This window comes from Balaenoptera physalus, assembly GCF_965194825.1.
Source record: "Balaenoptera physalus genome assembly, chromosome: 1".
NCBI classification, from domain to species: Eukaryota; Metazoa; Chordata; class Mammalia; order Artiodactyla; family Balaenopteridae; genus Balaenoptera; species Balaenoptera physalus.
Window position 1 is genome coordinate 28,992,743 of NC_138882.1, and position 26,282 is coordinate 29,019,024.

Sequence of the window (26,282 nt, forward strand, 5' to 3'; positions counted from 1 at the left end):
AACATTATAGATGTAATCTACATACACAAAAATTTGTTGGGTATATTTAAGTATTAAAAGTATTTAAGGGTGTAAAGAGGTCTGCGATAAGAATTTGGAGAATTGCTGATTCAGAGGAATGATTCCACATCTGAAATACATGTTAGGGGTGAGATTATGGAAGAGCTCACATTTTATACTAAGAAACTGACACTTTACAGTAAACAGTAAGGATTCAGAATATTTTTGAGCACAAAATGATATAACAAAAGCAGTACATACAGACATTAGAATTATCTGGAGGTGATAGATGTATAAGATGGAAGGAGGGGGATGAGTAGAATGGGAGAGCAGTCACAGTGCATTAGCAGAAGGGCAGATGTAAGGTGTTAGGGCAGTTTGGGTTGGCTAAATGAGAGAGAGACTTGTGAAGGCAGTATTGACCTACCTACTGATAGGATAAGGAGAGGGAACAGTCAAGTGCTAGGTTTGAACTTCAATAACTGGTGTCAAGAGAAACGGATTTGTAGGGAAAGCTGAACTGCTTTCACATTTTTATAGTGCTGTGATTAACCACTTGAGATTGAAAAGCCAGGTGGAAATAGCCAGTAGAGAACTGAAAATTGAGACCAGGGAGCCTTCCAGCTCTTAGAGTATCATGGAACACCTCTGTTGCTTAAAATTTAAAAGAAGTATGAAGTAAGCAAATGGTGATCCGGTTGTTAAAAATTTATATTTTGGTGGCTAGTTGATAGCTTATATCAAAATCTGATAAAATATACATTTATTGACTATTATGTGCTTGGAACTACCATGTGTTCTTAGTTATTACATTTGTGTGTATGAGTGTGTGTGGTTTTTAAGCTCTATTAACCCATGTTCTTTCATTTCCTTGACTTGTTTACAGCATTTGTACAGTTTTTTTCTCATGCATAACAATAAAATGTTGTTTAAACAAGTTACGATCAAGATTTAACAATGAAAACAATTTTTATCTTTCTTTTAAAAAATGACACAATTAGTTGTGGTACATGGAAGAGAAACATCTATTTCATGTCCCTCTTATGATAAGTGTTTTTTCATCGAAATTCCTTGATACTGTGTGTATGATTTATTTTCCAAGGCTTTTTAAAACGGCTGAAAATATGCTCTAACAACCATCTGATACGAAAAACTGAACAAAATGTGTACTCAGTTGAATGATTCTCTGAAGAAATAATGGTGCAAATGAATTATCAAAGTGTGAAATCATTAAAAACAAAACATGTTTGGGTTTTTATTGAATCTTAATTGCAGGCTTATGTATTTTCTTTTGTAAACTAAGTTAAAAGAAAATTGCCTATCTAAATTTTTGGAGGCCAGTGTTGTAGGACATATATTGTACCATAATTTATTTTTCACATAAAAGCTGCTGTTCCTTTTTTCCCCCAGCATTAACATGCATGCTTTCCTCATGTAGGAGAATATATAAAAAACTGGAGGCCAAGATATTTCCTTTTGAAGACAGATGGCTCATTCATAGGATATAAAGAGAAACCCCAAGATGTGGATTTACCTTATCCCCTCAACAACTTTTCAGTAGCAAGTAAGTTAATTATAACTGTTGATTCACCTTGTATTTATTTATTTGTATGGCCTTATGTGTCACATATCATGGGATATATGAAAAACCTATGAAAAAGTTTAGGTTTGTATTTAATAGAGAAATTTTCAGCTTAGATAGAATTTCAGTTCCTTAGCATAGGGATTATCGATAATATGTGGTCTTATATAATGCAAAATAGTTTAATATTTTTATAGTTAGAACTTTGTGATAAAAACAATTCCTCAAATACATACCTCAAGTTTTTCTCTATAAAGTGTAAACAAAGACCTTTGAACTTGGTTGCTGGACTGAACTTGGTTGTAAGATGTTGCAGTACTTAGTGCATCTCTAATCAAAGTTTCCTATCATAGTTTTAGCTCTTTTGATTGATTGTATGATAAGAAACAAGTGATTTACATTAGACATTATCTTCTGGGGAGATTTTATGTTTGTAGTAAATTTTTCTTCCTTACAAATATCTAACAAAAATGTTTATAATTTAAACTTATTTAGAAATTGTATATTTGCTTGAACATAGCACAAAATAAACTGAAAGATGATAATGATGATTATAATTGTTATGACCAGGCTTTCAGATTGTTCAAATTACTGATTAATCAATGAAAGGAGTTTTCTGTGTTAATTTAGGAGTAAAGCATTTTAAAAGTTATGTTAGCTTAGAATAAACTTGCATAAGAGATAAAGTTTGTACCATTGGGATAAAATCTTTAACTAGACACCATTCTTAATTTTAATTTTGGTTGTATGTTGTTATCTATTAGCCACGTTTAGAAAAGATGTGAGGGAAAATTGAAGCAAAAAATAAATTAAAAATATAATAAATAGCAACATCAGAAAATCCAAGGTAATAAAAATCCTCAAATATTATAAAAGTCATTTTATCATTATATAGAGCCCCAGTCTTTTTTATAGATACTTTCTTTCAGTTTTTTTAAACAATAAGGTAAAACAATAAACCAAAGAGTTTGTGAAATCTTACTTAAAAAAAAAAAAAAATTCTCTGTTTATATAAGTGGATTGTTCCGTAGGGAACTTCATTTTTTAAAAAGTGAGAATACTGTTGTATTTGTGCATTAATTAAGAAAATAATTTTTCTCTCCACCAAATTTATGGCTTTCTTTCAGTAGAAAATTATTTTAAAAATCCTATTGTCAATTGAAATAATATCTTGTATTTTGTATTGACTTCAAGAATGCATTTTCTTTCTAAAGATCTTTTTTGCAAGCATTTGCTTTAAAGTGATAGAAATTGGCTTTTAAAACATAAGCAACATACATTATCATATCTGACCTAAAGCCAGTATGGTTTCTTAGTTTCTTCTATTTTACTAGCAAATGCTATTATTGGTTTGTCTGAAATAATTTATAAAGTATAGAACTCCTGTATCTGCTGATCAAAATGCAGCATTCTTTGACCTTATGAAATTTCACACCTCAATAAGTTTTAAAGACATACTGTATGTCACAGTCTGCCAACATCTGCTCTGACACTTCCACTGGCAGAGGCTGAAATAAATGCTGCACTCTTGAGGAGAAAACCTATTTAGTGACTGACAGTCAACTTATCCATGAAATCAATATTAGTCGACATCTGTAATCTTTGCTTGTATAATCAAGTAGTTGTGGATAGTTGAGTCAAACTAATAAGTTATAGACCGGCTCCTTAATTTTTGGAAGGGTGTTAACGTGGATCTGATACTAAATAAACTATTTTAAATTGATTATTTTTAACACCTGACTTATTGCAATTGTAAGTTTTATAAATAATAATTATCTGAGGAAATAATGTGTAGTGAAATGGGCCCTGGGTGAAGAAATAGTTCAAATTTAAGCTCCACCAAAAGCTATGAGTATGACCTTGGGCTGGTCATTCTCTGAGACACTGTGGTCTTTAGTCCCTTCATCAGCATAGTGAGAACATCTGGATTCAAGGAATTTGTAAGGCCCTTTTGTCTCTAACATTCTGTGATTCTGTGATTCTGTGAGGGGAGTTTGAGCAAGCCCTTGAAGAGTGAGTAGGAATTAAGCAAATTAAAATAGAGGTGAAGGATATTCCAGGCAGAGGGTAACAAAGGATGTTTTCATGAGGTATTAAGAGAAGGAACAGTTGGAGCCAGAGAGGGTTACTCCACTAATAGTTTCCCTTTTGTCCTAGCCCACTTTAGTATATGAAAAAAGATACTCGTATATGAAAAAAGGAACTAGAAATACAAGGTATTTCGAAGCTACGTTGGGAAATGTTACATATACACATATATTCCATTCATAGCTACAATGAGTCCCCTACTTTTCCTGATAATTAAAAATGGTACTTCAAAAATTAATCTTTGTGGGTTTTAATGAAATTTTACCAAAATAGGTTTTTTATCCATATGAAAAAAATAAAGTATGAGAACTAGAAGGGATTTGGAATTGATCTTTCCAGTCTTCATGAAGTTTCAAATTCCTTTTCTTCTGATTTAAAATTTCCAAACAGATAAGTCTTTATACTAGTTTCTACTTTTCAGTCCACTGCAGTCTAACTTGCTTTCTTATTCACTTGATTGAAACCACTTTTAGTAAGTTCTCCAGTGACCCCTTAATTGCTAAGAGTAGTAGACATTTTTCAGTTTTTCTTTTCCTGGATTTATATCTGGGATATATTTTATACTTTTGATTACTACTTCCTTTTTGGGATGATCTCTCCCATTGTGTTCTAGGATGCTTTTCTTTCCTGGTTTTCTTCCTTTGCCTAGTGTATGCATTTTGGTATCTAACTGGGTTCTGGCCAAGGACTGTTCTCACTATGTACCCTCTCCCTGGATGGTCACATTCACATTAAGGTTTCAGTTACTCCTAGTATGCAGCTTGCTCCCACACTTATGTATCTTCAGGGCAGGCCTCTTTTCTGAGCATTAAGGTACTATATTCAACTGACTGCTGGACATCTCTACCTAGATATTCTTTTGTACTCAACATATCCTAAGCTGAACTGAAGATAATTTTGTCAACTTTCCCCCCTGTATTCACTACCTCAGTTCTGTCTTGAGCAGAAACCTGGGTCTATTCCATGCCTTTTTTTTTCTTCAAATCTTCACCCCACTCCCAATTCATTTCTAGTCCTGCTGGTTTTGCTTATTTCTTTAACTTACGTCCTTCTCTGTAACCACCCTAGAATAAGCCCTCATCATCTCTGCTATAGATTCTTAACTATAGATCTCTGCCTGTAGTTTCTACCACTCATATTCTTCCTTCACATGACTGTCAAAGTGATCTTTCTAAAATTAAATACTAACTATGCTGCTACCCTATGAAAGCCCTGCCCTGGATCTTCATTGCCTACTGGATAAAGTCCAGATTCCTTCTATATCACACAAAGATCTCCTCAATCTGGCCTCTGCTTTCAACTCTTGCCTCATCTCTCTTCTGCTGTCCAATTATACTTTGGCAGTACTGAACTGCTTATAATTCCCTATATAAACTATGCTGCTTTCCTACTCTGAGCCTTTGTTTTTGCTGTTCCCTCTGATTGGAATGTCCTTCTGTCCTCTATTTGCTGGAATAATTTTTTTTTTTTGTCCTTTAAGACAATTCAGATTTAAATCCCTATCCTCATTCCTTGCTAAATTATTCCTCTCTGCTCTTTACAACGCTGTTATCTTTTGTTGTTATCACATTGTTTCTCGCTTGTCTTGTTCATGTGTATGTCTCGTCCACTAATCTGTGAGTTATTTTAGGGGAAAAAGCCTAGTGTTATCTTATATCTCCTAGTGCCTACATACTAGGGTTTAATAACTTTTTGAATGAATGTCTGAAAACATCTAGTCCAGATTTCTCCTTTTTTAGATGAGAAAAAAGAAGCCTTTGAAAATTCAGTGATCTTTTTAAGGTTGCTTTACTAGGTAGTGGTAGTTAAGTATCAAGATTAAAACTCAAATCTCTCTACTGTCATTTAGGTGTTATCTCCCACTCTGCACTAGCCCCCCCCCCCAATTCCCCGCCTCCATTCTGTGCCATTTTCCCTATCTAGAGCTTTGAGATCTGATTTTGGGTCCGATTCCAAATCTTAAATTCTAAATATCCTTTGGCACACGGATTGTAAACTCTCCAACACCTATAAAATGTGGATAACAGTATTTGACCTTTATCCTTTTTTGGGTGGAACAAACATGAACTATATGTGCAGTTGCCGTCTAAATATACTATAGAAATGTAAGTAAAATAATATTTTTTTCAAGAAAATTATATCTCTTATCAGAATTATGGTTAGGTAAGTTACTAATTATATATTGAGATTTATCTTGGCATAGGAAGCATTACACTTTGACTGAAAAATAATATAGGCTACATACAAGCATTGTTGCAAAGCTATTTTCAAAGGTACATTGAGCACAATAGCTTGTCTACCCAGTTAGTAGTCATGGTCTGACATTTTGACAGTTATTAGCCCAACTCAGAAGTGGAAACAATTGCCCAATGGAGAACTTGAACATTTGCCCAGGTCTTGAGGCTCATCCTACTTTTGATCTAATTCTTCCTTCTCACAGTGGTGGGAAGGGAGAAGTGCCAGCCTGTGTCCCCAGGAGCACCTACTAGAATTCTCCCTTATTCCATGTTGCAGAAACTGGCCCACTCTGACAATATCCCTTTCCTCTCTGAAACCTTTCTTCTATCTTCTTCTATCCCTTTTAAAAAAGAAACTGGTCAGTCTGCATTTCGTAGGCCAGTTTTAAAAGTGAAATGACATGTTTACTCACTAATCTGTTTTTCTTCTTCTCTTTGAAAGAAAGTAAGGGAATTATGGGACTTTAACCTACCAAAAACCATTTTTACCTCTGAATAAATATTAGACTCAGAGATTTTCAGTGTGTAGAAAAATCAATTGATTCCTACTAATGCTTTCATTGTGGTTGTTCACGGGGATAGAGAAATAGCGTATGACTTGATTCTTAGTCTTACACAACATGTAATAGAAAAGTCTGCAATTTAGAAAAGCAATACTGTAAATCTAAAATAACCCTATGCTATATAAATGTATACAAGGATTATGAGAGATCAGAATAGCTTACTTTTAAAGGGCTTATTGATTATTAGAACCATACTAGATTCTAAAAGGAGTATAAAATACAATTTTTGTTTGTAGGAATTTATCATTGACTCTGGAACACATTTGAATAGAGCATATAGCAATGGGAGGAAAAATGAGATGAATTTTATAGAAAATAAATGCTGTAGAAGTTGAGAGAGTAGGTAAAGTTAAGGTAAGATGACTAGATAAGAATTTACGCATGATATAAGGTTAACATGAGCCCAGAAGGACAGGTGATATTTAGGTTTTTGGAAGAAGGAAGACTTTCTCAGTGAGGTTAACAACATAAGCAAATATGAAGTCTGGAATTAAGGAGTAACCTGTTTGTGAATAGTATAGGCAATATGCTAGATGGATAGAGAGTTTTTGTTGGAGGAAAAAAAACATTACGATTAGATAAATTGTAATCAGGTTGTGAAAGATCTTGAATACCAGTTTGATGTTTTTAATGGAAACCCGTTGAAAACCATTGGTGGCTTTTGAGCATTAGGTGTCCAATCACTGTTTGATTAAAAAAGAACCTATATGGTTATAGTGTACAGTAGAAGGCATTCATCCATAGACCAATAGTTTTCTTTTTCTTCCTAATATGAGTCAATCAGTCAGCTAGGGATTGTCTTATTTTCCCTATTTTCCAGTCTCACTGCTGTCATCCTAGTTCAGTTCTTCATCAGTTCCCCCCCTGGATTATTTTGATAGTCTCTTAATAGATCTCTTGCCTTCAAGTATTCTCCTCTCTGGAGTATTTGGAAGCAATGCATAGGATAGATTCATCTTCAAAAAAAAATCTTCCCTTGCACATATCATCTTGCTCAGAAGAATCTTAAATTTTCTCCATTTTCACAAGAGGAAGATGAATTTTTTTCATATTTATGTTTATACTGTATATATTCAAGTATTCCTTTTTTCTTCTATTACTCCTCAATGTTCCATACATTTTTGGGACCTAAATTGCTAGATTTTATTAGGTTCAATTGCATGTGGAATTCTAACCCTGCTTTTGTTTTGAGTGATTTTTAGCCCATTTTATGTACTTGATCATTTGAAGATTTGGTGCTTTTTTCCCTCTAATTGGGTTCAGATTTTTAGGAAAACAGACAGTTATATCTGGTACTAGGTGCATCTATCTCACTGTAAGGAATGCCTTACTTAAAAATTAAGTGAATTACTATAAATTTAATCAAAATTTCTTCTTATCCTTCATTTTTATGGGTGGTACTATATTTATATATTTGCAAAATTTAACCCATAAACCAAGTTTAGAATTGGGAGTAGAGAGAACCTTTTTTAAAAATCACTTTAAAAGGAGATAGTTTTTAGAAAATTTTAAAGAGTATAATGCCATATTTAGTCACATATTTTCTTCCTCTCATTCAAGTCACACTTCAATCTGATAAGAAAAAAATTTTCCACAGAATTTTTACTCTTTCCTCCTTTTTTCTACATTGTACGACGAATGTGCACAAAAGAAAATGTGTAATCCCATTTTAATGGATTTAGAGTTTCAAATCCAGCTCCTCCTACATGTGAGAACAACCCTCTGTATCTCTGAAAGATTTCATCAGTTACATGTCCTTTATAAACGTAAATTTATGTGTGTATCATTTGAGTTTCCTATTAGATAATCTCACGATTTTAGTACTTCCTTTATTATAGTACTGCAGGTGACCTGATGAGATTGGTTAGAGCCTGTATTTCCCCTAATACAGGGAAAAGATGATCTCTCACCCCTCTCTTCTGATTTACTCTAGAGCTAATCTATTTAGTTGTAGTCTTTACCTTCTCAGCCCCATTCATCAGCATATAACTTACTATGGGATCTTATGTAGAATCAAGGGAAATGATAAACTTCCAGAGCACAATCACTGTGTATACTCATTTAAAAAATTTCCTATAACATTTATTATAAGATCTGATATATTGGAAGGTCACTTGACTTGGAGTCAGTAGACCTAAGTTTGAGTCTTGGTTCTGCTACTTTACTAGCTATGTGACCTTGGGCAAATGGAATAACTTTTCTGACCTTCGTTTTTCTCATTTTTAAACATGAGGTTATCTACTTCTCAGGATTATGGTGGGGGTTAAATGAGATGATATAAGTGAAAACACTTTGTAAATTATAAATGCTATCCAAATAAAAGTAATAACATGAGATAGAATATGCTCAGTAATATTTTCTTAATTGAGTTAAATGGCAGCCATTTTCCCCTCTCCAGCTAAGTTACATTGGAGTAGGGTGGAAACTAATCTATTGGGTTTTCTTTAAAGACCATTACAAGTTTTAAGTAGAACCTGTCTACAACGAGGTTGAAGTTGAGACCAGCAGCTCTTGTTTGGTTTGGGGAAAATTTTCAGTTTTATTTAATGCCGAAGACTTTTGTCTGTAGAGGCTAGTCTTTCTTATAACTAAACAACATGAGCTAGACCCCTAAACCATGCCCATGAGCTTTCTGGAAAACGAAGAAGACATCACTGCAGCTGAAAGGGCAGCACCATTTGGATTGACCTCAGAGGAACTGGGTGCAGACCAAATTCTTTAATTAGAAGTTTTAGTCAGAAGTTTTTTGTTTTTTAATAAAAGTAATAACATCCTCAAATATCTTTCTGACTGTTCTAAGAGGATTCTTTGGTTACCATCCACTGCGGAAAATTTTTAAATTAATTTGGCTCTCCCATTAGATAATTACATTTTTGTAAGACAGAGTTTGCAATGGGGATTGTTTTTAGGGGAAGGCAGGCAGGGAGTGATCAATGTTAATAGCTTACGTTAATGTGAGGACATAAAAGAGATCCCAGCAGAACCAACCTTCCTTCCTCCCTTCCTTCATCCCTTTCTTTTTCCCTTCCTCCCTTTCTCCTCTTCTTCCTTCTCTCTCTGACTTGCTCCCTTCCTCCCTCCCTCCCTCCCTCCCTCTCTCTCTCATTCAACTTCCCCTAAGGTCAGCAATCAACTCTCACTTATCCAAAGATACTTATGTAAAGAACACCATACCTGTAATAATTTTCACTGAATTCTTCTTAAATACTTTTAAATTAAATTGTTTTTAAATACTTTTACCTTTCTTTACTTCCTTTTCTCATCATCCTAAGTAACAACCTCACACGCTTTGTTCTGTTTTGAAATTTCCTACCTTATGTGCATATGATTTAAAGTAACACAATTTGGAAACATAGGAGTTATCACAATTAATAATTAAACATATTTTTAGGAAATCTAAGTTCAAATGAATATTTAGAAAGCTTTTATTGAGGGTTTATTGTGTTCTCAACATTGTACCAGGTACTGAGGGAAAAAAGAAGGAAATAAGGAAGGAAACCAACCTTTCTTTGAGCGTTACTATGTGCCAGGCCCTTTCACATATGTTATCTCATTTAATCTTCACAACAACATTCTGAGGTAAGTATTATGTTCTCCATTTTAAAGAGACTGAGAGAGATTATGTGACTTGCTTTAGGTCACTTATCTGGCAAATGGCAGAGCCAGAATTTCAACCTGTGTCTAACAGAATGCTAACCTTAAAGCCTGCGTTCATTTCATTAATCCACAGACATATGATATAGCTCTTGAATTTGAAGAATTTATAATCTAGTAGCAAAAATATGCCACAAACCCTTGGAGTTAGTATTTTGTGATTGGTATTTTGATGGTTCAGTTCTGAAGTAAGTTTATAATTAAAGAGTTTAGGAAAGGGAGGTATCATTAAGGACTAGATCATCAAGAAAAGCCTCATTGAAAATTGAGATTGTTTGGAGAAATAGTAAGATTTCAAAAGATGACATATATTCCAGGTAACAGGAATAGCAATAATTTGAAAAAAATATTTCTAAGAAACTTCGGCTGAATCTCTTATTGTTAATTTAAATGGGTATGAAATCCTCAGATATGAATGAAATCTCCAGATGGTATGTTATTTCTTTATCCCTGTACAGAGTGAAAGATATCAAAGGAGAAAGAAGGATAAATGATAGGAATAAATATGGCACTTGAAATATTAAGCAGAATGCCGTAATCATACCAGATACTTTGTTTTCTTAGTGTCAGAGTTAGGCATTCGGTCCCCTATTTGCTTACTTGGCGTTTTACATGCAGTTTCTGTAGTAACATTGCTATTCATCTTCTCTTCTCGTAGAGTATAAAATAATTTTACTGATGCAAATAAATATTCTATTTTAAAATATCATCTTAAAGTCAATACTTTTTTTTTTAGCTAAAAATATTTTGAACTGTAGCTTTTAGCTTGGAAAGGAGAGCATCATCTATCTTTATTTTTTTAAAATCCAACTTATTTTGTGTAAGAGAGCTGAGGTGGTGTGAATGCGGAGTGATTAGTGGGTGTGGGGTGGGAGGATCACCACCTGCGGCCTGTGTATAATAAGCAACTGTGGTGGATTTTCGTATAATTTTTTAATATTAAATTAATTATTAATAGGTCAATATACTTCAGTTTTTCAAATAAAATTTTACTGAGTGTATAACACTCAGCTAGCCTTTGGTGCTAAGGATCCTTGTACTGTTGTTTTATCTTATTACTGATCCTAGAATTTTCCTCTATGATACCCTTCCATATCTGAAGAGTAAAAATAATTCTTTTTACACACATTTCTGAGTATACTCATTTATCACCTGATTACTTCTATAGATTATTTTTGGTTGAGTTAAATGTAAATAAAACCTAGCTGCCTTATTTATATAACATTTGTTTTAAAATTTTTTTTTTCTAAAAAGTAGAGCTTTATGTGTAATTACTTTTTAAAATTGTAAATTAGGGAATTCCGGGTGGTCCAGTGGCTAGGACTCTGCCCTTTTACTGCTCTGGTCGAGGAACTAAGATCCTGCAGGCTGCATGTTGCAGCCAAAAAAAAATCCCAAAATTGTAAATTAAAAAATGATTATATGCCCATTATATTTGCTGCTTTAATCCCATCTTACTTATAATTAATACATATGAAATTAACAGAGACTTAAGGAAGTAAAGGAAGAGAACTAACATTTTTTAAGCACCTATAATGTATGAGGTGCCTTATTTACAGGAACATGACAAGAAAAACATGAAATAAATATTACCTTAAAAAAACCAAACTAAATAGTGAAACTGAGACCTAGAGAGATTAAGAAACTTTCCTAGAGTCTCAAAGCAAGTACATGGGACAATTAACTATGATTTGGATTCTGGACTAACACCCGGCTTGAATGCATTTAATCATAAATGGGGTTCAGAGATGACGACATTATTCAAGTAATGTATATTCAGTACCACAAAAACTTCGTGATATGTCAAGTATTATTAACAGTAGGTTAATAGCAGACTCTCATTGTTCTCAAGAGGTATATTTTATTTAACTGTGAAATTTATTTATACTACAGCAGAGGGACAAGCATGGAGGTGGTAGCCAGGTGGTTGATTATTTGATAGAAATTTATTATGTAATATTGGGCCAGTCACTTCACCACCCTGGTGTTTTATCATCTGTGATGAGAAGGAGTTGGAATGAAGAATCTCTGAAGTCTTTTCTTCTAGAAGTCAATGATTTGCCTATCAGCAGCAGATAATAATTTCTTGGAACATTCAGTCTATTGAGAAGTAATAATAATAATAATAACCACTTGTTGAGCACCTGTTTGCTATGCACTTTATATGTATATTACCAGTTCTGCTGACATTTTTTCAGGATACATAATATCTCTATTTTATAGCTAGGGAAACTGGGCTCATAGAATTTGCCAGTGGTCATGCATCTAATAAACTTTGGAACTGAAAGCTAAACCCACAGCTTTCAGGTGTCAAGCCCAGTGCTTTTTTCACACCACTGCTTAACTAAAACATCTCTGGCTGCTGTAGGGTCTTCAGGTAAGAGTTTTTCTAGCATAGGCAGTTCAGAAGGTGTGGGCTTTCCATGCCCCTAGACTAGATTATATGTTAGCATCATGGATCAAATCTTGTCAGTCTCAACTAGTATATGAAAATATATTTCAGAGCTTTTGGATATTTACATTTAAGGAAACTGAAGCTTAATGCAGAGAATTTAGTAGGTGAAGATTTCAGCCTTCTTCCAATTATATCAAAGAAGTCATAGGAGAAACACTAATTTTTAGAGACAGAATCATCTGGATATTAGTACAAATTATATTATCATTGCATTTTTAACAAACCAGATTTGAGGGACACGTTTTTTATCCTGCTGGAGTTATATACTAAATCGCTGCCTTTCTGTTTTTTCCCCTATATCTTTATGCTATTTTAAAGCATTTGTTATATTTTGAATAAAGTTAAATGAGGCTCAAGGCCACAGTGAGGGGAAGGACCTTTAAGCCTTGGAATTTAGGAAGGATAGAGAGGCATTCTTTGGGGTTGGAAATAATACATAATCAAGCAGATGCTAATGAAAAAATGAAATGCAGAGCATGAAAAAAGAGGCAAGGGTGCCTGTTTGAAAGTTTTATGGAGGAGAGTACATTGCCCCTTTATTACAATAATGTTTCTGCACTATAATAAGGTCTTTCATTGCAAGTTCAGCTTTTTTCATTCATTTGTTTTGTGCTCTGCTTCCTGTTACTAATTGTCAGCACAATGGTCTTCCAACTATGAAGTCTCAGTGTCCTTTTGGACCAATTTGTCATTGTCTTTCTCCCTCACCCCCAACCCGTGCACTATTACTATGGTTGCATTTTTAGACATTTTTAATGTTTTAAAATGGCAGTGCTTTTGAAACATGCCAGAATAGTTCATGCTAATTGAATCATCCAACCAGCAACAGTTATTGCTTCCAAAAGCACACTGATAAAGTTTCTGTCTCTATAGGATATTCTTATAAAGTAATTAAAATATAATTCTTTATAGCATTATTCCATACGCATTGTTTCCTTTGAGCTTTACAATCGTCCTATGGAAATAGGACATTTTGTTAAAATATTTTTATTAAACTGTATTATTTACAGATCTACTGTTACCTCCTAAATTCTTTGGGATTTCTGTGCCTTTAGGAACTTACATTTCTACTGTTTTTCTGCTAATGGCTCTCTATTCTTATAGCTAGATTATTTTACATGACTAAGGAATCAACAAGGTTGGCTTAGGTTGACAAACCTGAAGAAGTTCCGATTCCGATAACTATAGTTACATGTTAATTCATGTTAGGTTTTTAACATTTTGGTCAGTAAATATTTCAAATGTGCTCTCAGCTTTGTATCAATAATCTAATATTGACAGAAAGACATTTTTCCAATGTAACTTTGGTCAATTTTCTTTGGGGGAAAATTGTTTCAGTACTCTGCATGTCACCTGTTTCTATCAGTATTGCAGAACACTTGAAAGTGAAGTATATAAATAAAGCTTGTTATAAATAAATAAAACTTTACTTCCTCTCTTATAAGCAGCTAACATTCCTAAAACAATATGTGACATACTAAGAAGATCCAAGAATTTAGAGCTAGAAAACCTGGATCAGAGACTCAGCTTTACAACCTTAATGACTTGATGACTTTGAACAAGTGACTTAAAAATCAGACAGCTTTCATTTTCTTTTTTCTATTTGTGAAATGGAAATGATGAAAATACTTTAGAACTTTATTGGGAGAATTAAGTGAGAAATAATGCATGTAATATCTTAATGTTGTGGTTAAGCTGCTAATAATATGCTAAAGTAAAGACTTAGTAGTTAATTATTGAAAAAGAATGAATTTTGGAGAAATATATAATGGAAAGCATAGTTTCCCTATTGACCTAAGTTGGCAAAGATGAGATTTTTTTTCTATTCTGCTAGAGATGAATGAGCTGATTATTCCAATGTATGCTGTTCGTTTGGCTTGCAGTGTATCAAACTAAATTATAAATTAAGTATTTTTGTACTGTTACAAAGACACAGAGACCTGTTTATGGCTGTGGTTGAAACTTTTTAAATGAGTTTGAGTAAGACTAATCAGGCTAATAGTATGTAGGACAACTTGGACAGGGAGAGAAGGCTGGAGAAGGGGAGACCATCCAGGAGGCCATTTCAGGGATCCAGATTTTGGTAATAAATTCTCCAGTTGGGTGTTAGCAGTGAAAAGAAGGGATGGTTTGTTACAAAGGAACTGTTACAGTGAATGTTGCAGGCTGGGTTGAAGGAGAATCCAAGAGGACTGAGGATGTGTTTCTTGGATGATTAGGAAGATGATACAGAAATAAAATGAATGGAAACATTGTGTTGATGTTGTAATTTTCAGTTTGGAAGATTAAAAAAAATACCCTTTTAGATATGTTGAGAATGAGGAAATAATAGGTCCTCAAAAGAGAGATGCCAGTTTTGCCATATGGAAATGGAGCTCAATGGAAAGGCTGGCACTAGAGGGGCAGGTTTAAGAGTCATCAAATGTCAGGTGATAATTGTGGCAGAGCCATGAGAGAGACTCTGCAGAATGACATCCAAAGTCCTTACCAGGTCATTGAAGGTCTTTTTGATCTCATCTCCTACCACACCCAGAACTTACTTTACTCCAGTCACACTGGACTTGCCATTTCTCAGACATGTCTGTGGGTTCTCTCCAACTGTGGGTCTTTACTCTTACTGTTCCTTCAACCCAGATCACTCTTCCCACAGATGTCTGCATTGGTTGCCCATTTCATTAAGGAATACCCTTTCTAACTAGTCTTTCTAAAATAGTACCACCCTCCCTGTCATTTTAACTTGTTGCCCTGCATAATTTTTCTTCATAGTACTTATTATCATCTGTTATGTTATAAATTAATTGTTTTACTTGTTTATTGCTTGACCACTTATCTCCTCAGTAAAATATAAACTTTATGAAAAATAGGGACTTGGTTTTCTTCACTGCTGTATTTCCAGTGCCTGGCTTGTTGTCAGACATGCTGTGAACACACAATAAATATTTGTTTAATGAATGTCTAAATTTACTAAGGATAAAATTATCATAAAAGAGAAGCATAACACAAAGTTCTCAGCATAAGGGAGCAGCTCAGTTCTAAGGAAGAATCCTTAAGAAAGACGATTAATGAATGGTCAGAGAGTTGCAGGTAAAATCAGGCAAGTGTGTGTCATGGGGGCCTGGGAGAGTGACTCACAGGTAGGGAGCCAGGAGCATCAGATGCAGCAAAGAAATGAAAATGAGAAAAAGGAAAATGTATTTGATGAGAAGAAGATTTCAGGAGACCGGTAGAAACCACAGCTTAGCTAAATGGTTAAGAAATATGTAACAAAGGCCACTCTTGTAAATATTGTCTTTTAAAGGGAAGGAAAGCAGCATTCAATACATGTGCATCTTGCTCTGTGTGTATATTTATTGTTTGTTCACCCTGGTATGCATTGATAAGCAACTATGAAGATGAGTAGAAATTGTCACATTGATACATGGAAGCTTGAGGTATTTAAGTTGTAAATTAGAGTTGATACAAAATAAATTGATTATTCTAGTAGTGATACTCTTAAACTTCAATGCCCAATGAAATATTCTGAAGTTTAACTTGTGTTCAATGAGTTTAATTCACTAGAAGGGTCTTTATTTTAGGTATTCAAATACACATTTTATTTTCAAAAAATAATTTCCTTGGACATTTTTGGTACATACTTTGAGGAAAGAATCTAAGAGTATTTTGGAAGGAGTTTCTATTTTTGACTTCTTATCGTAAAAATTTTCAGACATACAGGTAAGTAGAGAAAATAGCTTACTGAACTCTAATGGCTATTGTATTGCAAAACAAACAAACAAACAAAAAGCAGAACCAAAAAATAGCTTGCCTAATGGTATATTAGATGTTTGCATGACTCTTACAACTATGTTAGGAAATGCCTCATGTCATTTTCATTATCTTAAACATTGTCCCACAGTGATCACAGTGTATTTTTACCTGAAATTTCAAGTATGTGGAGGGTATGCAGAGAACAGTTGTTCTAGAAGACTCTTGAAGTATTTGTTTGATTAATTAGAAGCAGGATATGGTGGACCAACAAGATAGAGATATGTTGATGGGGAAAGTGTTGGCTCTAAATGTACTTTTGGTAAATGGTGGTATCTGTGGTGACCATATTCATTAAAGAAAAACATATTAGGAGAAGTTCACGTTAACATGTTGTGATTTCAAGTACAGTTTAAATCCACAAGTAGTATCCATGTTAAAACCAAAGAAGTAAGGTTTATGATAATTAAAATGTCAGAATTTGAAATATGTATCATAAAGTGAAAACATCTTCTAGAGTGGAAATAATGTTAGTGACCCAGTCTTACTCCCCTCTTGTATAGAATTTTGTATTTTATAAAATAACTTTTTTTTTCTCTTCTGTTTCCTTATATGGAGAAGGATATGTTGACTCTAGGTAATAGGTAAATGATTCAGACCCAAACACTAGAAACATGCAGCTGGACCAATGCAAGTTGGGAATCACTTTTCTATCATTAGTAATTGAAAATTTGTATTACCGCTAGCTTTACTGGTATTGCAGTTTGTGAGGTCCAGCAGTGAAAACATCCGGAGGCTCTGCTGCCCTCCTTGCTGCGTTCTTTCTCTTCTGCTCCTCATTTGAATCCACCTTTCCCTTACACGCCTACTTGGAGAAACAAAAAGTGGCAGGATCAGTATCCTACGAAGGGTAATCCTCATCACTAACCATCCCTATGGTGTGTTCAGAGTCAGGAGCAAACACATTGGGGCCCACCTCCCTCTTCAAACATTGTTATCAGATGAAAGTTATCCTGGATTTCTTTGTAGAAGAAAAGATGTCACAGAAGGGAGAACAGTCAAGCACTGGAAGGTATGGGGAAGGCACAGAGGAGGGAACAGATAGGCCTTTCATCTGCAGATGATTACTGATTTTTTTTAAAGGCAGTTTTCCTAGCAGTGTATTCTTTCCAGATGAGCATGGAATGTGGATTCAGACAGACCTTGGGTAAATCCTTATACAGTTACTTACAAGCTGTGTGTTTGTGAGCAAGTTATTTAGCTAGTTTCAGTCTCAATTCTCTCATTTATAATGTGGAGGATAATAACATAACAGCTCTTAGGGTTGGCCTTCACATGAAATTAACATTTAGAAACCTCTAATCAGTGCAGTGCCTGGCACATAGCGATCTCAGTACACATATCCTCTACTGATCTTGCTACCAGGGTACCTGCCACACCTAAGCTATTATACTCTCAGTGGAATGAATAAATCTCTTTAAGGTTGATGTGTTGAGTCTTAATTGGGTGCTATGCTTTTTTGCTCCCTGGATAATAAAACCTTTAAGTAAAAGAGAGAAATGTTTTTTCCCTCTTTTAAAGAATATCTGTAATATTACATCTGGGGCCTTAAAAATAAACCCTCTTTATGGTCATTATAACTCAGAGCATTATTTAATTTTGTGATTTAATTATAAATAGAATCTATTATTATGCATTTGTTTTTCACATTGGATGTTAGTGGAACTTTTTTTTTAAATTAATTAATTAATTAATTTTTTATGGCTGTGTTGGGTCTTCGTTTCTGTGCGAGGGCTTTCTCTAGTTGTGGCAAGCGGGGGCCATTCTTCATCGTGGTGCGCGGGCTTCTCACTATCGCGGCCTCTCTTGTTGCGGAGCACAGGCTCCAGACGCGCAAGCTCAGTAATCGTGGCTCACGGGCCCAGCTGCTCCACGGCATGTGGGATCTTCCCAGACCAGGGCTCGAACCCGTGTCCCCTGCATTGGCAGGCAGATTCTCAACCACTGCGCCACCAGGGAATCCCAGTGGAACTATTTTTAAAAGAATATAGTTAGCACTTAAAGGGTTAAAGCATTTGAAATAAAACCTAATCTTTTAAATAAAATCTGAACCAGTGATGTCTAAAAACTTTTTGGTATATATTTTTTTGATTTAGCATCTTGCACTTCCTCTATTTATTTGGCTTTCAGGTTTACAGAGTAATTACAGCTTTGAATGAAACTTGTCATCTGTGGTTCAGAGTGGTCTAAAAGTAAATAGGATGTTTGAAATTCAGCTTATAGTTTAACTTGGTCAGGTGAGTGTAGCTAGTGTATCTATTTAATTTAAATACTGGTGTAACAAAAACTTTATTGAAAAATATCATCTACCCGTAAAAGAATTCAGAATAATGGTAGTAAAGATGATCCAAGATCTCAGAAAAAGAATGGAGGCATGGCTTGAGAAGATACAAAAACCTAGATGAACTAAGGAACAAACAGATGAACAATACAATATCTGAAATAAAAAATACACTAGAAGGAAACAGTAGCAGAATAATTGAGCAGAGGAATGGATAAGTGAGCTGGAAGACAGAATGGTGGAAATCACTGTTGTAGAACAGAATAAAGAAAAAAGAGTGAAAAGAAATGAAGACAGCCTGAGACCGCTGGGACAATGTCAAATGCACGAACATTTGCATTATAGGGGTCCCAGAAGGAGAAGAGAGAGAGAAAGGAAAATACTGGAAGAGATAATAGGTGAAAACTTCGCAAACATGGGAAAGGAAACAGTCACCCAAGTCCAGGAAGTGTAGAGAGTCCCAGGCAGGATAAACCCAAGGAGGAACGCGCCAAGACACATAGTAATCAAATTGAGAAAAATTAAATACAAAGAAAAAATATTAAAAGCAACAAGGGAGGAGCAACAAATAACATACAAGGGAACTCCCATAAGGTTATCAGCTGATTTCTCAGCAGAAACTCTGCAGGTCAGAAGGCAGTGGCATGATATGTTTAAAGTGATGAAAGGGAAGAACCTACAACCAAGGATACTCTACCCAGTAAGACTCTCATTCAGATTCGACAGAGAAATCAAAAGCTTTACAGACAAGCAAAAGCTAAGATAATTCAGCACCACCAGACCAGCTTTGCAACAAATGTTAAAGAAACTTCTCTAGGCAGAAAAGAAAAGGCCAAAACTAGAGACGAAAAAATTCCATATCGAAAAGCTCTTTGGTAAATGCAAACACACAGTAAAGGTAGGAAATTATCCACACACAAATATGATATCAAAACCAGGAATTGCGAGAAGAGAGCACAAATGCAGGAGATTGGAAATGCATTTGAAGTTGAAAGACCAGCAACTTAAAACAATCTTGTTTATATATAGAATGTTATATCAAAACCTCATGATAACCACAAATCAAAAATCTACGATAGATACACACACAAAAAAGAAAAAGGAATCCAAACACAACACTAAAATTAGTCATCAACTCACAAGGGAAGAGAACAAAAGAGTAAGGGAAGAAAAAAGACCTACAAAAACAAACCCCAAACAGTTAATGAAATGGCATTAAGAACACACATATTGATAACTACCTTAAACGTAAACGGATTAAATGCTCCAACCAAAAGACATAGACTGGCCGAATGGATACAAAAGCAAGACCCATATATATGCTATCTACAAGAGACCCACTTCAGATCTAGGAACACATACAAACTGAAAGTGACAGGGTGGAAAAAGATATTCCATGCAAATGGAAATCAAAAAAAAGCTGGAGTAGCAATACTCATATCAGACAAAATAGACTTTAAAGACAAGAGACAAGAAGGACACTACCTAGTGATCAAGGGATCAATCCAAGAAAAAGATATAACAATTGATAATATATATGCACCCAACACAGGAGCACCTCAATATATAAGGCAAATACAGCCATAAAAGGAGAAATTGACAGTAACACAATAGTAGTGGTGGGCTTTAATACCCCACTTTCATCAGTGGACAGATCATCCAGACAGAAAATCAATAAGGAAACACAGGCCTTAAATGACACATTAGACCAGATGGACTTAACTGATATTTATAGAGCATTCTATCCAAAAGCAGCAGATTACACATTCTTCTCAAGTGCAAATGGAACATTCTCCAGGATTATTCACATGTTGGGGCACAAAGTGAGCCTTGGAAAATTCAAGAAAATTGAAATTATATCAAGCATCTCTTCTGACAACAATGGTATGAGATTAGAAATCAACTACAAGAAAAAAAAAAGTATAAAAAAACAAACACATGGAGGCTAAACAATATCCTACTAAACAACCAATAGATCACTGAAGAAATCAAATAGAAAATCAAAAAATACCTAGAGACAAATGAAAACAAAAGCATGACGATCCAAAACCTATGGGACACAGTAAAAGCAGTTCTAAGAGGGAAGTTTATAGCAATACACTCTTACCTCAGGAAACAAGAAAAAATCTCTAATAAGCAACCTAGCCTTATGCCTAAAGCAACTAGAGAAAGAATAACAAAACCCAAAGCTAGGAGAAGGAAAGAAATCATAAAGATCAGAGCAGAAATAAACGAAATAGAGACAAAGACAATAATAGATCAGTGAAACTAAAAGCTGGTTCTTTGAAAAGGTGAACAAAATTAATAAACCTTTAGCTAGACTCATCAAGAAAAAAAGGGAGAGAGCTCAAATCAATAAAGTTAGAAATGAAAAAGGAGAAGTTACAACGGACACCAAAGAAATACAAAGGATCTTAAGAGACTACTAGAAGCAACTATATGCCAAAGAAATGGATAACCTAGAAGAAATGGACAAATTATTAGAAAGGTACAGTCTCCTAAGACTGAACCAGGAAGAAACAGAAAATATGACCAGACCAATCACAAGTACTGAAATTGAAACTGTTTTAAAAATTCCCAACAAGCAAAAGTCCAGGACTAGATGCCTTCACAGACAAATTCTATCAAACATTTAGAGAAGAGTTAACACGTATCCTTCTGAAACTATTCCAAAAAGTTGCAGAGGACAGAACACTCCCAAACTCATTCTAACTCATCATCCTGATATCAGAACCAGACAAAGAGACCACACACACACACACACAAAATTACAGCCCAATATCACTGATGAACATAGATGCAAAAATCCTCAACAGAAATACTAGCAATCCAAATCTGACAATACATTAAAAGGATTATACACCGTGAACAAGTGGGATTTATCCAAGGGATGCAAGGATTTTTCAGTGTCCTCAAATCAGTTAGTATGATATACCACATCAACAAATTGAAGAATAAAAACCATATGATCATCTCAATAGATGCAGAAAAAGCTTTTGACAAGATTCAACACCCATTTATAATAAAAACTCTGTAGAAAGTGGGCCTAGAGGGAACGTACCTCAACATAATAAAGGCCTTATATGACAAACCTACAGCTAACATCATACTCAATGGTGAAAAACAAAGCATTTCCTCACAGATCAGGAACAAGACAAGGATGTCCACTTTCCCCACTGCAATTCAACATAGTTTTGGAAGTCCTAGGCAGGGCAATCAGAGAAGAAAAAGAAAGAAAAGGAATCCAGATTTGAAAAGAAGAAATAAAACTGTCACTCTTCGCAGACGACATGATACTATATATAGAGAATCCTAAAGATGCCACCAGAAAAGTACTAGAGCTCTTCAGTGAATTTGGTAAAGTTCCAGGATACAAAATTTGTACACAGAACTCTGTTGCATTTCTATACATTAACATCAAAAGATCAGAAAGAGAAATTAATGAAACAGTCCCATTTACCACCACATCAAAATAAATAAAATGCCTAGGAATAAACTTACCTAAGGAGGCAAAAGACCTGTACACCAAAAACTGTAAGATGCTGATGAAAGAAATCAAAGATGACACAAATAGATGGAGAGATATACCATGTTCTTGGATTGGAAGAACCAATATTGTCAAAATGACTATAGTACCCAAGGCAATCAACAGATTCAATACAATCCCTATCAAACTACCATTTTTTTACCAAACTAGAACAAAAAAATATTAACACATCATAGACCGGAGACATACCAGTACGTGTTTTGTTACTGGAACGTTATTGACTGGAGATGTATCAATACGTTTTTAGAGAGTAATACAATTAATATCACTGGGCGAAGTTGTTAGAAGCCTAAAGTTGATCAAGTGTTCATTTTACAACTTAACGATTGTTGTTAGCATTTACATTTTGCTCTGTTAGGTTTTTGTTCTAACCTTGTGTATGTTATCAACATAAGTTTATTACCATAAAATTTTCAAAAATGAAGCATCGTGAAATTTTGAGTGAAGAAGAATTTGTGGGTGAATTTCATGCACCAAAATTTCTCTGATTGTCCAAGTGTCATATATACTACAGTCTCAGAAGATGATAGTTCTTCAGAATATAATTCTGATTCAGACAATGTGAATATTAGACCAACAAAAAGATAAAAAACCTTAGCAGTTGATTCTGATTCGGAAAGTGAAAATGAAACCCACTGTGCTGGAGAATGCTCCTTTGCTTTGACAGAAGTGGATTGAAGATAACATTTCATGAAAATTAGAAGACTTTACAGGTGTGTCAGGTGTAAGTATTGAATGTAATAACCTGCAAAGTGTTAGTGAAATAACATAATTAATTTTTGGTAAGGACTTTTTCAAGTTGGTCGCTTCTCAAACAAAGCTGTATCACGAACAGAATGAAAAATCATATAAAAAGTATGAGAAGGCTTTAAAATGGACTGATGTAACCAATAGTGACATGAAGAAGTTTCTTGGATTAATAATTCTGATGGGACAAATAAAGTCACACTGGAAAGAATATTGGTTGATTGATCCCTTACTTGAAACACCTATCTTTCCAAAGATTATGATGAGAAGAAGTTTGGAACAAATAATGATATTTCTTCACTTTAATGGTAGCTTGGAAACTCCGCTTCCTGCAGACAGAATTTCAAAAGTTAAACCTCTTCTGGATTATTTTCCATCTGTGTACCCAAACAAGAGCCATCATTTGTGGAGAGGATGACTCAGATTCAAAACCTGTAATCCCAGAAAATGTACAAAATATGGAATTTCGGTCAGGATGGATAGCAAATGCGAAACTGATTTATATGCAAACTTGAGATTTACACAGGTGAAGGAAAGAAATTGCAAGAAACAATATTATCAGTCCTACAACCTTATCTTGGTTCATGGCACCATATTTACCAAGACAGTTATTACAACAGTGTGTCCACATCTGAAATGCTGTTGAAAAATAAAACCAGAGTTTGTGGGACTATAAGAGAGAATCCTGGTCTACCAAACCAGTTAAAGGAGAAATCTAAAAATCTACAGAGGGGAGAAATGACATTCACACGGAAGGGAGATGTGATTCTTATATGGAAAGACAAGAGGTTAGTCCACCTGTTAACAACGATTCGTGACACTTCCATAGCATCTACAGGAAAGGAAGACAGGAGGACTGGTCATCAGATAACTAAGCCCACTTGTATATTAGAGTATAATAAATATATGAAAGGAGTTGATTGATCAATATTTGGCAAACTTCAGTATCCTCCAGAAAACTTGAAAATGGTATAAGAAAGTGGGTTTCTATTTGAGTAATTGTGGTTTATTCAATGCATTTAAATTTTATTGTAGCCTTAACGCACAGAGTAAAATGACTTACAAGCAATTTTTGTTAGCAGTAGCTAGAGAATGTGTAACTGACCATTCTGGTGAATGTAGTGGTAGTACTGCACTTGGTCCTTCTTGTGGCAGTTTTAAAAGAGCCGCCCACAAAGACCCACCTTGTTGACTATCAGGTAAAAGAAAAGAACATATTCTAGAGAAAATAATACCCACAGGACTAAAAAATGCTGCCAGAAAGTGTAGATTCTGCTCTTCCAGGGGAAAGCGCAGTGAAACATGGTATATTTCTAGTAGATGTTCTGTTCCTCTGCACAGAGGTGACTGCTATACCGTGTATCACACTTGAACGAAGTACTAGAATAGTAAGATATGTACAAAGTTACAAATAAATACATTAAGTGCAAAAAAGTTGTCGATATTTACTCAAATGCAGGTGTTTAAATATTCACTTAGATAACAAATCACTGGCCCCAGGCATTAGTTTCTGCCAAAATCCCCCAGTCAATAATGTGTTAAAATTTGTATGGAGACACAAAAGACCCCAGATAGCCAAAGCAATAATTTTTTAAAATATTTTTTGGCTGTGCTGGGTCTTAGTCACGGCATGCGGGATCTTCGTTGCCATGTGTGAGATCTTTGTTGTGGCATGCAGGATCTTTTTTAGTTGCAGCATGCCGGATCTTCATTGCGGCACGCGGGATCTAGTTTCCTGACTAGAGATTCAACCGGGGCCCCCTGCATTGGGAGCATGGAGTCTTAACCACTAGACTACCGGGGCAGGCCTGCCAAAGCCATCTTGAGAAAGAAAAAGGAAGCCTGAGGAATCAGGCTTCCTGAGTTCAGACTATACTACAAAGCTACAGTCATCAAAATAGTATGTTACTGCACAAAAACAGAAAGATAGATCAATGAAACAGGATAGAAAACTCACAAATGCATGTGCCTGTGGTCAATTAATCTATGACAAAGGAGGCAAGAGTATACAATGGAGAAAAGATAGTCTCTTAAATAAGTGGTGCTGGGAAAACTGGACAGCTACATGTAAAAGAATGAAATTAGAACACTCCCTAACACCATACACAAAAATAAACTCAGAATTGATTAAAGACTTAAATGTAAGATGAGATACTGTAAAAGTCTTAGAGGAAAACATAGGAAGAACACTTTGACATAAACCACAGCAAGATCTCTCGATCCTTCGCCCAGAGTGATGGAAAGAAAAACAAACAAATGGAACGTAATTATACTCAAAAGCTTTTGCACAGCAAAGCAAACCATAGACACAACTAAATGACAACCCACGGAATGGGAGAAAATATTTTCAAATGTTGCGACTGACAAAGGATTAATCTCCAAAATTTACAAACAGCACATGCAGCTCAATATAAAAAAAACAACCCAATCAAAAAACTGGCCAAAGACCTAAATAGACATTTCTCCAAAGAAGACATACAGATGGCCAGGAGGCACATGAAAAGATTCTCAACATCACTAAGTATTAGAGAAATGCAAATCAAAACTACAATGAGATACTACCTCACACCAGTCAGAATGTTCATCATTAAAAAGTCTACAAACAATAGATGCTGGAGAGGGTATGGAGAAAAGGGAACCCTCCTGCTCTGTTGGTGGGAACATAAATTGGTACAAGCACTATGGAGAACAGTATGGAGGTTTCTTTCAAAACTAAGAATAGAGCTACCATATGATCTAGCAATCCCACTCCTGGATATATATTCAGAGAAAACCATGGTTTGAAAGGATACATCTGCCCCAATGTTCATTGCAATGCTGTTTACAATAGCCAAACATGGAAGCAGCCTAAATGTTCATTGACAGGTGAATGGATAAAGAAGATGTGGTACATATATACAATGGAATATTACTCAGCCATTAAAAAGAATGAAAAATGCCATTTGTAGCAACATGGATGGACCTGGAGATTACCACACTAAGTGAAGTAAGTCATTCTGAGAAAGTCAAATATCATATGATATCACGTATATGTGGAATCTAAAAAAAAATGATACAAATGAACTTATTTACAAAACAGAAACACTCACAGACTTAGAGAATGAATTTATGGTTACCAGAGGGAACAGATGGGGTTGGGGGGAGGGATAGATTGGGAGTTTGGGATTGACATGTACACAGTACTAAATTTAAAATAGATAACCAACAAGGACCTACTGTAAGAGAACTCAGCTCAATATTCTGTAATAATCTGTGGGAAAAGAATTTGAAAAAGAATATATACTTATGTGTATAACTGAATCACTTTGCTGTACACCTGTAACT

The 26,282-nt window shown here is 34.9% G+C and overlaps 1 protein-coding gene and 1 pseudogene across 7 annotated transcripts in view; both read left to right on the plus strand.

Moving 5' to 3' along the window:
* Nucleotides 1–26,282, plus strand: part of LOC309664706 (tigger transposable element-derived protein 1 pseudogene) — a 477,505-nt pseudogene that overhangs the window by 445,939 nt on the left and 5,284 nt on the right. The gene's annotated exons all lie outside the window — the stretch shown is intronic.
* The window catches only part of AKT3 (AKT serine/threonine kinase 3), a 392,413-nt gene that overhangs the window by 152,456 nt on the left and 213,675 nt on the right, over nucleotides 1–26,282 (plus strand). For 4 of the 6 annotated variants that reach the window (XM_082470477.1, XM_082470479.1, XM_082470481.1 and 1 more), the window contains one exon: nucleotides 1,439–1,564. The exons of 1 other annotated variant lie outside the window; for it this stretch is intronic. In XM_082470477.1, coding sequence (XP_082326603.1) covers nucleotides 1,439–1,564 — 126 coding nt within the window. Of the gene's footprint in view, nucleotides 1–1,438; nucleotides 1,565–9,932; nucleotides 10,050–26,282 lie in introns of those variants that run through there. One more of the 6 variants, XM_082470482.1, reaches the window with a different exon arrangement.